This window comes from Clupea harengus, chromosome 4 (genome assembly GCF_900700415.2).
Source record: "Clupea harengus chromosome 4, Ch_v2.0.2, whole genome shotgun sequence".
In the NCBI taxonomy this organism is placed as follows: domain Eukaryota; kingdom Metazoa; phylum Chordata; class Actinopteri; order Clupeiformes; family Clupeidae; genus Clupea; species Clupea harengus.
Genome location: NC_045155.1, coordinates 20,843,946 through 20,856,157, shown reverse-complemented (window position 1 = coordinate 20,856,157; position 12,212 = coordinate 20,843,946). Strand labels below are relative to the sequence as shown.

General features: G+C 40.1%; 2 protein-coding genes across 13 annotated transcripts in view; one reads left to right on the top strand and one right to left on the bottom strand.

The window, feature by feature from the left end:
- The window catches only part of znf362b (zinc finger protein 362b), an 18,340-nt gene extending 16,765 nt beyond the window's left edge, over positions 1–1,575 (bottom strand). For 2 of the 5 annotated variants that reach the window (XM_012820763.3, XM_031566713.2), the window contains exon 1: positions 1,447–1,574. Coding sequence is in view for 3 of the 5 variants with exons in the window: in XM_031566710.2 (XP_031422570.1) it covers positions 219–247 (29 nt within the window). In the remaining 2 variants the exon portion in view is untranslated. Of the gene's footprint in view, positions 1–218; positions 993–1,446 lie in introns of those variants that run through there. The other 3 variants (XM_031566711.2, XM_031566712.2, XM_031566710.2) reach the window with 2 other exon arrangements.
- si:ch211-112c15.8 (tumor necrosis factor receptor superfamily member 25) lies at positions 1,186–12,212 on the top strand. 8 transcript variants are annotated; one of them, XM_031566718.1, is made up of 10 exons: positions 1,186–1,265; positions 2,890–2,983; positions 3,242–3,361; positions 4,248–4,385; positions 4,575–4,653; positions 6,675–6,721; positions 6,798–7,055; positions 7,185–7,222; positions 10,283–10,427; positions 11,411–12,212. In XM_031566718.1, the coding sequence occupies exons 2-10, from the start codon at positions 2,968–2,970 to the stop codon at positions 11,698–11,700; spliced, it is 1,131 nt and encodes a 376-aa protein (XP_031422578.1). In that variant the 5' UTR covers positions 1,186–1,265; positions 2,890–2,967; the 3' UTR covers positions 11,701–12,212. The 8 variants fall into 8 exon arrangements, with proteins under 8 accessions (XP_031422578.1, XP_031422580.1, XP_031422579.1 ...); XM_031566720.1 differs by lacking the exon at positions 1,186–1,265 and adding an exon at positions 1,616–1,691; XM_031566719.1 differs by lacking the exon at positions 1,186–1,265 and adding an exon at positions 1,664–1,738.

Sequence of the window (12,212 nt, the reverse complement as noted above, 5' to 3'; positions counted from 1 at the left end):
TCAGCCATAAAATCCTTCAACAGCAAAGCACAAATCTCTGGAAGGAAGTGCTCAGACATAAAAACAGTATGGTATTCTTCAGCAATGTTCTGCCAAACAGTTGTCTGAGTGACAACACAGTTCTATATTCACCAAGCTAACATTAGAAATGAGAGAACAGCCAAATTTAGACACTTTTCACAACATTCTTTCTAAGGATAACCAACAATTGTCCATACCAAAAGGGGGGTTGGTTGTGTTCAGACATTTTTTGCTGGCCCCTGCCAGGGAAAACTCCTTTGGATAATGGAAACAATTAGAACATGACATGGTGTTCTGTGTAGCCTATGTACAAACATGTGCGATCACGATAATCGAATTTTCTTTTTATTTGTCAACTTATCGTGAACAGAGAGGTGTCCATCTACACTACCCACCACAAGGCCTCTAACTCAAACATTTGCAACAATCAGACCTGGGTAGTCAGTGTGATAACTTGCAATAGGCTACACAGCTGGGCTGAACATTGTTGGCCTGTCACCTAACGAGTAACATTGTTTAAACTGCATACATTTTGACGTACATCACGTCACACACGTATGTTGTAACGATGTACACGTAGAATACTAAAGACGAGCGTTGAAACTTTAAGCCTAACCAAGGACGATAAACGGCTATATGCTTTTAAGACATGCCGATAAAGCTTCTTCGTTGGTGCGTAGCTACCGTGACTATACCAAACCCAAAAATGAGTATTTTCCCCTTTAAAACCGGACCTCATTCCCTCAGTTAAAACTGAACTTCTTACACTCAACAGAATAGTCGGGCTTCACATCTACTTTTCCTCTATTTAATGAAAACAGATTGGGTGCCATCACAATAATCGTGTTATATTTTGTGCCTTACACGTTCTCGTCAGTTTTTATCAAAAAATCAGACAAAAGAAAAACAAAAATGGCAGCCTGTCTTATAAGGAAGGACGCCATATTCTGCAGATCCAAAATTTAAAACCCCTTCATATGTATCAGAGACTCATTTAATACGTATAATTATATCTGCAACATAGCCCATGATATACATGTAGCCTATGTTTGTGTTTAACGAAGGAACGATTGTTTACAGAATAGCGCGTTTGAATTGCCCGGCCCCTACTTGAAAAAAATGACACTTCCTACAACAATCATGCCTTGCAAAATTGCACCGACGCTGATAAGGCACACGGTTTGGTCGTGCTATTTACAGTCACAACAGCCAACACCATCCTGACCGCCACACTGGTGTACACGGTAGGTAAGACAATTGACCTGGCAAACCCTAGCACGATGGATTCTAAAATCGCAGTTACAGTCATTTGCAACTTTGTAACGATTGAAATGGGCGTCAAAAGCCCTTCACAGCTAACACAGGGTGCAACATATTGTTACATATATGGTGGCACTTATAGAAACTGGGATGTCATTCACAGACCTGGTATCCCGATTGCTGATTTATTTCCCTCGCAAGCACAGCTTTATTACAGCAAAAGCTTGATATTCTTTCTGTCTGTCTCAGAGTTCAGAGCTTCCGGGTCGCCTGCTGTTCACTTCTGGGTGTTGCAGCACAGACCATTTGAATTATGTGGAGTACACATCTTTTTACATTGATCTGCAGGATAAAACAGAGAAGTCAAAACGCGCGAGAGAGTCGCAATATTCTCAGCAATGTAACGGAAGGTAACACGGAAGGGAGAACATGTTTGTGTAAACTTTGTATTTAAAATGTAAGTCACATTTAAAGACAATGTATTACGATGGACCAATCGAGCCCTGGTAACATAGATTCCCTAGTAAAAGTAAGCAGCATTGAACTAGAATCGAAATATAGGGAGAAGCTTTCAACGTCCACTAGAGGTCTCTATCAGTCTGTTGCTAGAGTAACTCGGTTCATTTGTATTCTCTTACATTACGGAATGCAAATATTCCCGTTAGTTTTAGCCAAATGTACACTCTGTTCACCTCCCACTATTAATGTCTGTTGTGAGTGCATTTATTGTAGGCCTAGTAGTCTTTCACCATTCACCTAAATTCTGGTAGGTTTAAAGTTCCATTCAAGACACTTTTTCAGCTAGGCTATAGTACTAAACCCATCACAACGGTTTCATTTCATTTATGTACAGGATGGTGCTGCGGTGGATAATAATTCAATAGGCTTCCGCATGCGTAATCACCGAGATGATGAGCACGTAGAGAGGGACACATGAACTTTTCTCTGACGTGTTTCCCCTTGCTCTCTTTTCTCTTGAACACCTTCAAACATTTCCATCATGATAGATTTGCTTGCGCCTGCCTGTTACCTAGAATACCTTGGAGGGATAGCCTACTGGGTTAACCACTGTAAATGTAATACTCAGGCCTGAACGTAATGAAGTGTTTTTCATCTTGTGATCCCATTTAATTTATGAATTTAAAGGACTATTTATTTACTTTCACGTACTGTACTACCTATGATGAACTTGATAATTAACTTCTCTGTTTGGTTAATATTTAGGGTAAGTATTTTTTTTATTTGATGCTGGCAGTACAATTAGGTATGGGTATTTACTATTGTGTATATACTATGTATGTCCCAATACAGCTTGTTGAAACTTATCACAAGTTCACAGTATATGGTGAATGCTTGTACATTGGAGCTTAAATTGTAATGTTGTAACGACGTATTAATATTGCTTGGAGGATCTATAACAAAGTGTAAGAGAGGGCAAAATCTTTTGAAAGAATAACATATTTATCTTCATAAGCCTGCTTATGACTGATTAATGTAAAGCAAATATTACTTTTATGGGAAATATCACACACAAGTTTTCAATGTTTGTTTAGTTGCTTTCTATAATAAAAACTAATATACATTTTTGTTTCACAATATCTTTGGAAGGTTTTGCCAATCGTTACTGCTTTCTTTGACCCCCAAACCTGCCATGGAACGCTTACAGAGAATGAAACAAAGTGTTGTATGGAGTGCCATTCTGGTAAGCGAACTTGCTTTATTAACTCCAAAGTGTACAGTAACAGTAAGGCCATAGATCCAAGTGCCAGTGCCAGAACACATAGGACACCCTCTCAAAACTCCCTCACTGCATTTCCAAAACAGACATATACTGAGTATTCTCTCAGTTAAAGCAATGATGGCATATTTAGCGTGATCCAGTGTAGTAAATACACTGACTGCACTTAAAGCTAATAAGCTTATCGAAAGGAGCACTTCATTAATTGCACACCCTAAACAGATACCTATGGACATAAAGGTCAAAATTGTCCGGGCGACACTGTGCCCTGGACTCGAGGACCAGATGGAACTTGGGATCGGTTTTCGAATTGTAATGAGTGTACACAATGTGACCATCAAGGTAACCAACCACTGATTTCTCCATCATATTCACACAGGTGTCTCATTCTGTGGCTGTCTTTAATCTTGGTCATTTTTTAAAGAGTTGACCAATCTTGGAATCTTGTTTTACTGTCTAGTTTTGAAGCAAGGTCAGGTCATATAATGAAAGTCAATGGAACAAGCAGCAGTAGCAACGATTTCCCCACCAGTATGCTTTGAACAGAGTTTATGTTTGTACCAATGCTTTCACCTCTGTGTAGATTGACTAGTGATTGAGTGAACTGCTTTTTCTTCTCTTTGCCAGTTTGTCCTAAAGTCTGACCTCTTATAATGAGTCATGATGCTTTACATAGAGTAAGATCTTTGTCCATTGCTTAATGCTAAAGTGAGCAGAGTAAGCACATCACATAAGGGAGCAGTCATACTAAGGAGAATGTTTATCGCTTTGGATATAAACATCTGCTAAATCAATACATGTACATTTATTATGAAAGGAAGTAAAATGTATGTAAAGGAAGGAAGTTTTTGTGTAACTGGTGCTTTGCTATCCAAGGGGCTAAACACTATTCTGGCTTGTGATCTAACTGATTATCTAAATTCTCATAGTGGCTATATTTGTTCTTTGTGTATTTCTTTATGGAATAATTGTGAGATTGTATGTTTAAAAAATGGACCATGGATAATTTGTTTGTCCATATTTTACCCAGATATCTTTTCACATATGTAGGTGTCATCTATTTTGTTTTTGTGTCATATAATATTTCTAGCTCCCAGAGAGATGGAAGCAGGAGCCATACTAGAGTCAGGGCCGTGTATCCACTTTCTTGTCCTCAGACGTACTGCAATTTTATGGCACACAATTGTCATGTATAATAAATTGTGCATTGATTAATTTTTTCCCCCAGTTAACCAAATAGAGGAGCACCCTTGCACGCCCATTGCGGATCGTATTTGCGGTTGCAAAGATGGATACTTCAAAATAAAACTAACAGACTATGATATAACTTGTGAGAAATGTCAGGAATTCCAACCTGACTTCAAATGTAAGGATCTTTATAGTCCTCCTCAATGTACTCAAAACCCTTAATAAATAGATACATTTGTACAGTACATACCTACTTAGTTGATGGTGTCAGTGGTTTTTGAGCATTATCAGTCAGTGTGACATGTAGGTCAGCCTATGGACGTTATTTTCATTCAGTTAACATTTCAATGGATTGTCCCTTTCTGAGGCCCAGAGTGTGTGGAAGGATGCCACAATGGCTATGTAAATGAGACTGGAATTTTGGACACTGGAACGCCTTGTCAAAAGTAAGTAACATTTTGTTTTTATTCATACATCGCTGTGTCCTACGAAAATGAAACATGATTCATTGCTCTGATTATTCAGAAACCCTTGTGACAATATATATTTGGGTTAGTGGGTTGTGGTTTTCCTGTGTATGTAGTCGAGTGTAAGAATTTCCTGGCATGCACAAAACAACAATGTTCTTAAGACGCAGTTTTCTTTGAACACATGACAGAGGAAGTCTAGGAGAACCTTCCCCTTACACCTTTACAGTTACACCATGACCCAAACTCAACACATCACTTTCAGTACTAAGCACCCTTCCACATATCATTAGGGAAAACACGGACACCACAATGACTATTGTGACAATGTCAATGACTGTGACAATCACTAATACGGTGCCATCTCTGGAGTAGATTCAGATGTTTCCTAATGTCTTAGTGGTGATACTGCACTGATTCAACACATGCTGTACACAAGGGATATAATCAGGTTAGTTAGAAAGGGGGGTGTGCCCAAGTATTGCATACCAGTGGGTAGGATTCCTACTTGGTAGAGTTTGTGGATATACAGTATGTATGTATGTATGAGCTAATAGTAGAGTTAATAGAGAGTTATAATAATAGGGTAGTTATATATTATAATACTTGATTTAGAGAGCTGATAATAAACATGTTTGGCTTAATAGCTAGCCATGGTCCTGAGAAGCCTATAGCGGAGACCGTGTGCGAGAGATGTCCGCTGACACCGCCTGGATAGGGGATAAGGTGTAATGTAAGTTAGAGCTACTAGTGAAAAGGAGGAGAATGAGGAGTGGGTGGGATACTTTGCCACGCTGGAGTGCGTGACGTAGTGGACAGATAAAGAGGGTGTAAATCTTCTAGAAATCGGAAGTGAGGTGACGGTGGCGGCTGTCAATCATCCCTATGGGCTCCTCCTTAACTTTGTTGAGAAAACATCATTAATACACAGGGAAGTTGTTTGCCAGCTTATAACATCATCTTCTTGGGGCGATGGGATTCCCCACACCATCACATAACCTCACTCTGGCTATGTCCTTGTGTTCTTTGTTATTATACATTCTGAATTCAGTGACATGATGTGAGTTTCCCGGACATGGAGTCTGGGAGAGTTGGCACGCCATTTGATGTATTGGCTTATAGGGGAACTTCTTAGCCTGTGGATGCATGTACGGTTACGAATGGTGGGGGTTGTGCAGGACTCAATTGCACGACTCAGCACAGGGGTAGATTTAAAGGGTGAAACTTTTACTAGCCGGGTTCGGTACACAGGTAGGCAGTCCAAGAATAGCAAACAAAACCAAACAGGGAATAGGCAGGAGAATAGTTGTAGGACAGGCAGAGGTCAGCAGCACGAGTAATCACTTTAACAAGGAGGAAGCGCTAATCGCTAGGAACACGAGGAACAGCGGAAAAACCAAGGAACATACCACATAACAACAATTTACGAAGATGCAACGAGAAACAAGAAAACAAGGACTATATATACACACAGGCAACAGATAACGAGGGACAGGTGAGAACAATCAAGGTGGGGCAGACAAAGACACAGGTGGACTAAACAAGGGGAATTAACAGGACACAGGTGAAACCAATAATACAAACAAACCGGGAGATTGGGAACAGGTGAGGGGTGGAGACACGGACAACAACAGGAGGGCACATGGCATAGACAAACAAACATAGGAAAGCACATGGTGGGAACAAGGAAGCACGAGGACAAGACAAGGGAACAAACATGTGACAACACAAGGGAGACAAACTCAGAAATTACACACAGACAGAACACAGACCTTACATATACTTCATGAACTTCATGAGCTTGATGTCATGAGAGTGATGTCAGAATGTCAGTGTCACTATTCACTCGTTTCACATTCATGTCTGTGGCATTTTGGAGGACAATTTTAACCCAACACACATTATATAAAAACTCAAAAAGAAATAAAACAGTACATGCAGTACATTCTATGTATTGTATATATTCCCAGCATTGTTTAACTTACTTTGTTTTACTGCAGGCAAGACTGCAAAATACCTCTGTGTAAAGACTCTCACATTTGTGCAGGTGAGTTTGATGCTTTCATACATTCAAAACTGTCTTTCTAGTTGTGTACTAATCAAAGGCTAATCTTTTTTTCTAGCAGACAAACCCGCTATTAACCTGCCCGTTTGGGTCATTGTGATTGTGCTGATACTGCTACTGCTAGTGGGACTGCTGCTAATCAGTGTCAGGCACCTTGATCATTGCGGGAGAAAACCCTGTTGGACTGCTGAGGCAAAAAACAACAATTTGCCAGACCAACGTAATGAGGACACATGCACAAGCACACATGTGTCCTACACAGGGGTAAAGAAAGGAGGAGGCCTTGGAAACAATCAGTCGGCTCAATGCTTGACAGGTAACATGGCTAGACAGTATACATTTTTTTTGGGGGGGGGTAATGCATCTGAAATGAGTATGGCAATTTTAATGATGGCTTTTATAGCTTATTTAAAACAAATGACAAATAACATTTATTTCTCAACAGATCAGCCCCTGGATCAAATAAACATACCCATTCCACAGGTTAGTATTCTCTGATGTAAATATATATAGTTTGGTTTAGCTACTTACCTAAACTATCAAAAACAACATCAGGTCTTTCAGACTAAGGAGTAATAATTTTGTCATTCACCTTTTTAATGCATGGTAAAAAGCAATTGTTCATATATATATACAGTATATATATGAAGTTTTACACATGAGAAAAGCAGAGCAACACTGTTTGAAATAGAAGACCAAAACAGCAAAGGGTAGTAATGTTTAAATGTTATAAATTAGACCTCTAAGACAGAGTCAAAGTGATACATCCGTATCATCTGTACATCAAGTAATTCAGGAGGTTAACCTAAACTTAAAAACATTCAGAGTTGGAGTGACCTGACGCAAATAGACCAAATTTGGGACGAGTAGTATGTTTGTGTGACAATGTGGGACATGCTCCCAACACTGAGAGGTAATGTATAACTGCCTGGTACATACCTATACTTTATGTTTAGTTTATGACCACCTTCACTTCTCTCCTTGCAGCGACTGGATGAAAGCCAGGCTTTAAGAAAAGCTTGGCTATGTTGTATTTGTATGAGCCAGGTTTCTGCTTTTGACGTAGATAGAGTAGAAACTATGCGCAATGGCATAAGCGGCTCATGTGCCGGGCGGTAAAAGAAACATATCCATGTATTCTTATTCTGACAATTAAAAAACAAATGACCAATGAAAGGCGCGACAGCGGCCTCTATTTTGAGGACGATAACGGCTGGCAGAAACGGCTGATTTTGTCCAGGCAGGTTGTCTAAACTCCGGCGATAAACACATTTTTAATATGGGCGGGGCGAAATATTTTTCTCTAACAGGGCTTATTAGAATGCGCCAATCACAAACCATCACTGCCCAAATGTGATTTATTTATCTTGCCAAAAATATTATGTTCCCTTTATTGTTCTGCATCATACCTGCACATCACATCAGCAGACCTATAATGGGTTAATTCAAGGTTAAAAGGTTAAACTCCTTGAAAGACTTGTGCGTCTGTACTTCAATTACATGCTTTAATTATGGGTTAATGCAAGGTTAAAAGGTTAAACCCCTTGTAAGACTTGTGCGTATTGTACTTTAATTACATGCTTAGTAAGCAGTAAACGGATGTCACCCATGATGTAAATACACAGTAATGACATTTCTTGTTATTTCTATTCACATACTCTAGTCTAATTAACATACTGTAGTCTAATTAGACTAAGGCAGAAGAAGAAATGCCATTTAGGCTACTGATCACTGCTGTTCTTGTATTTTACACATTAGGGCTTTTCCCTGTCTGTGACATCATTGTTCGTATACCTAATACGGGGTGCGATCAAAAAGTTCAGAGACTGCCCCTATAAAAAGCAAAAACCATACCTGATTTAAATTTCGCCTTGTGTAGCCAAACACTGCTACCAGTGCTCCTGCCATGTTTGGAATGATCCCTGGAAGTCCCTTTCTTCTATGGTGCACTGCCATGTTTGGAATGATCCCTGGAAGTCCCTTTCTTCTATGGTGCACTGCCATGTTTGGAATGATCCCTGGAAGTCGCATTCTTCTATGGTGCACTGCCATGTTTGGAATGATCCCTGGAAGTCCCTTTCTTCTATGGTGCTCCTGCCATGTTTGGAATGATCTGTGGAAGTCCCTTTATTCTATGGTGCTCCTGCCATGTTTGGAATGATCCCTGGAAGTCCCTTTCTTCTATGGTGCACTGGCATTTGGGTGCTCCAACATGAAAACATGCGCGCATGTTTTCAAAATGAATTTCACTTCCCACCACCTCTACTCACCGGATTTGGCTCCGTGCAACTTCTTCCTCTTCCTTCAAGCTGAAGGGTCACTGTTGTAACACAGTGGAAGAGATCCAAAGCGCATTGAATATGGTGCTGGATACGCTTAAAGAGTGGGACATCCAAGGAAAGTTCCAAGCATGGCAGGAGCACTGGGTGCCACACAAGGTGCCACACACTGGGTGCCACATCTTTGAAGGAGATGGCAGACACATTTTAAACAAGTATGGTTTTTGCTTTTTATAGACACAGTCTCCCTTAAACAGTCTAGTCCAGGGGTTTTCAACCAGGGGTCTGTGGCCCCCTGGTGATCCGCGGCGGCATTGCAGGGGGTCCGCAACATGAGCCTATGTTGATCAGTTCACCATTTACTTTTTTTTTTTTTATAAATATACCTGGGCCCGTCGACATATTTATGTCTGAATAGCCAAGTCGCATTGCCCAAAATACTGATGTAGACCCATATTCAGCGAAGAAATTACACTGACAAGCATTATAGGCAGAATATGTGTGCGGGGGGAGGGGGTGTGGCGGTGGCGGCGGTTACAAACATGAAAAAGAAGGGTACGGGACCTGTAAAATGTTTTGGGAATCACTGGCACATCAGTGGGCCGCGTATTACTTTCTGGTCAGAATGGTGGTCCCTGGGACAAAACCAGTTGAAAACCCCTGCTGTAGTCCAAAATAAATTCTTCAGAATGTAGGCCTATATGTGATGGGTTACCTATAGCTACAAATATGTTTCAACAAATGTAATTCTTTGGAACAATAGAAGAAGCACTAGAGTTAATTCCTTGTAAAGCTGTCCAGAACCCACAGCGATATTGCCTTTTTCTTACATTGTAATTTAGTCTGCTCGACAATGTATTGGTCTGCTTGAAACAAACCTTTCACTAATTAACTTGGGCCTGGCTCTGCCCACTCTGTGCCTTGGATCACACCTTCACCGCTCGTTTTATCCCTTGAGCAACAATGCGCGCCAGTTTCCGCCAGCCGTTATTGTCCGCAAAATAGGGGCCATTATCTCAGTATGCGGGATGCGGAACAAAAGGTCAAAATGCTATGCAGTACAACGCGAAGTTGATCATTCGATTACCCGGTTTTGAATAGGTCTACATGTAGATTGATGAAATACCGATACCCCACAAATGTTACACCTAATGAAAGCATCATAGCGTACTTCTCTATTTTGCCAAAATGTCTTTGTTTATTTATTTGCCTTCTTCATCATTTTAATATTTTGAATGTATTTTCCTTTCCAATCCTTTCAAAGGAAATGATGGTATCAGCACCTGTCCTTGATACCCCTGTGCAGCCTTCAGAGGAAACCCAAATGGACACGTACACCCAAAGCCTGATCAAAAATGAGTTAAGAGGCCACTTTTCCTCACCCATGCTTCTGAGCATTCAAAATCCATGTAAGTGTACCGTTCCCTCTCTATATTTTCAATAGATTTAATTCTGCAATATTTGTCAGCATTAGCTAATCAGGAAACCTCCAAAGATCAATGTTATTACCTGTGCAAATCTCATAGTCAGGTAGTTTATCATCTGTTGGAGATCTTATGCAGTTTTTTTTTCTTTGTTTGACAAAACACACCTCCAGAGGAACTCCACTAAGCCCCTCTTAGACCCATCCCTGGTTCAAACATTTTGTGAAGAACACGGTTTGGGGGTTTAATATGCTTAAGATTCTATTTAGAACTTAAAGCTTTTAAAGAAAATACACAAAGAACCTTGTATAACCTTTCTACAAAAAGTGAAATAAGTAATGCATTCGTTATTATTAATTATATTATTATGTCACAGTGACATCGACCAATTGACTTTATCCACTTGCATGCAGTGACAACATCTGTTATGAGCATGGAGGGTGTAAAGGAACAACACTTAAGACGATAACTATCTATGAGGGTTTTTACTTCCTTTCAATATGTTCAGATTCTTGTCCAGATGAACAGGTTTTCCTCTAAAACCATTGTGCGTCTGCTTTTTTTTTTTCAACATTGTGGGCGTATGCTCAATGAGGCAAGCGAGAGGATGAGAGATTATCATCAGAGAGTTACTGCTGAGGAAGTGTAAAAGTGAAAACCTGATAAAGATGACAAAATGTCTTCAAAGGTTTTGCAAACCTGCACCCCCATGTCAACTACAGCTCAGGGGTCAGGGAAACAATGAAAACATTTCCATTAAAAAAAAATAGGGTCAGTAGTTTGAGTTGGGTGGGGTGTCATTTCATTTGGACCATTTTTTTTATATACGTTTTTTTATGCTAACCACCAACGACAACAAGGCATTTTTTTTTTACCAGTTCACCCCTGTTAAGTATCTGTTAAAGGAGTGAGGCATATAACTGCATTTATCTGATTCCAAACGCTATGCTCTCTCTGTACCTCTGCAGACCCTAACGAGGCTCAGGTGCTTTACACCATCATCAGGGAAGTGCCCGTGCGACGGTGGAAAGAGTTCCTTCGTCTGCTCTCGGTACCTGACGAGGAGATTGAGCGTGTGGAAATGGAGCCTAGGGCCTCCTATCTGGAACACCAGTATCAGATGTTGCGTGTGTGGAGCCAGGGAAGCAATGTGAATCTAACTAGCATCTACTCTACTTTGCACTCCATGGGCCTTTCTGGTTGTGCTGACAAACTACAGGACAAACTACAGAGGGTTACAGACCACACAGCTAACTGAATAACTGCAATAATAAAAAGTATCTTTGTACAGACTTAGATTTTATTTTGTATGTGTTAGTATTTTGTTATTATTGTTCTCAAATGTGTAATACATATTGTATACTGCAAGTATTTCAGGCACAAAGAATGTTATGTACTGTATATGTATTGGTCTCATATTGCTTCAAGGAACTTTTGGGTCATCTGAATGTGTGTAATCCCGTTTAAAAAGTTGGCCTTCTGGTTCCTCCAGACATCTGGTAGTAACCATTCAGTAGCCTAACTATCTGGTCTTGAGCAAGTATGTAGCCTACCTAAAACCAGCTGTATCAGAAGGTAGGAAAAAACAGTGCTTCCCAAGTCTGATTAGCCTACCGCTGATATTTTTTGGCTAACAGTAAGGACCCTAAAGATTCTTACCTGAATATCTGATTCCTATCTGAGAAACTAAATGCCTACATGAAGCGGCCTTCTCCCATCTCCTGTAACTAAATTAAGCTGAGTTGATGTTGAAATAAATTATTAAACATA

Excerpts from the sequence above, each read along its gene's own strand:
- si:ch211-112c15.8 (XM_031566714.2), top strand. The coding sequence starts at position 2,462 with ATGATGAACTTGATAATTAACTTCTCTGTTTGGTTAATATTTAGG. Across the intron at positions 4,654-6,674 it reads ACTGGAACGCCTTGTCAAAA|GCAAGACTGCAAAATACCTC; the intron begins GTAAGTAACATT and ends GTTTTACTGCAG. Across the intron at positions 10,428-11,410 it reads TCTGAGCATTCAAAATCCAT|ACCCTAACGAGGCTCAGGTG; the intron begins GTAAGTGTACCG and ends GTACCTCTGCAG.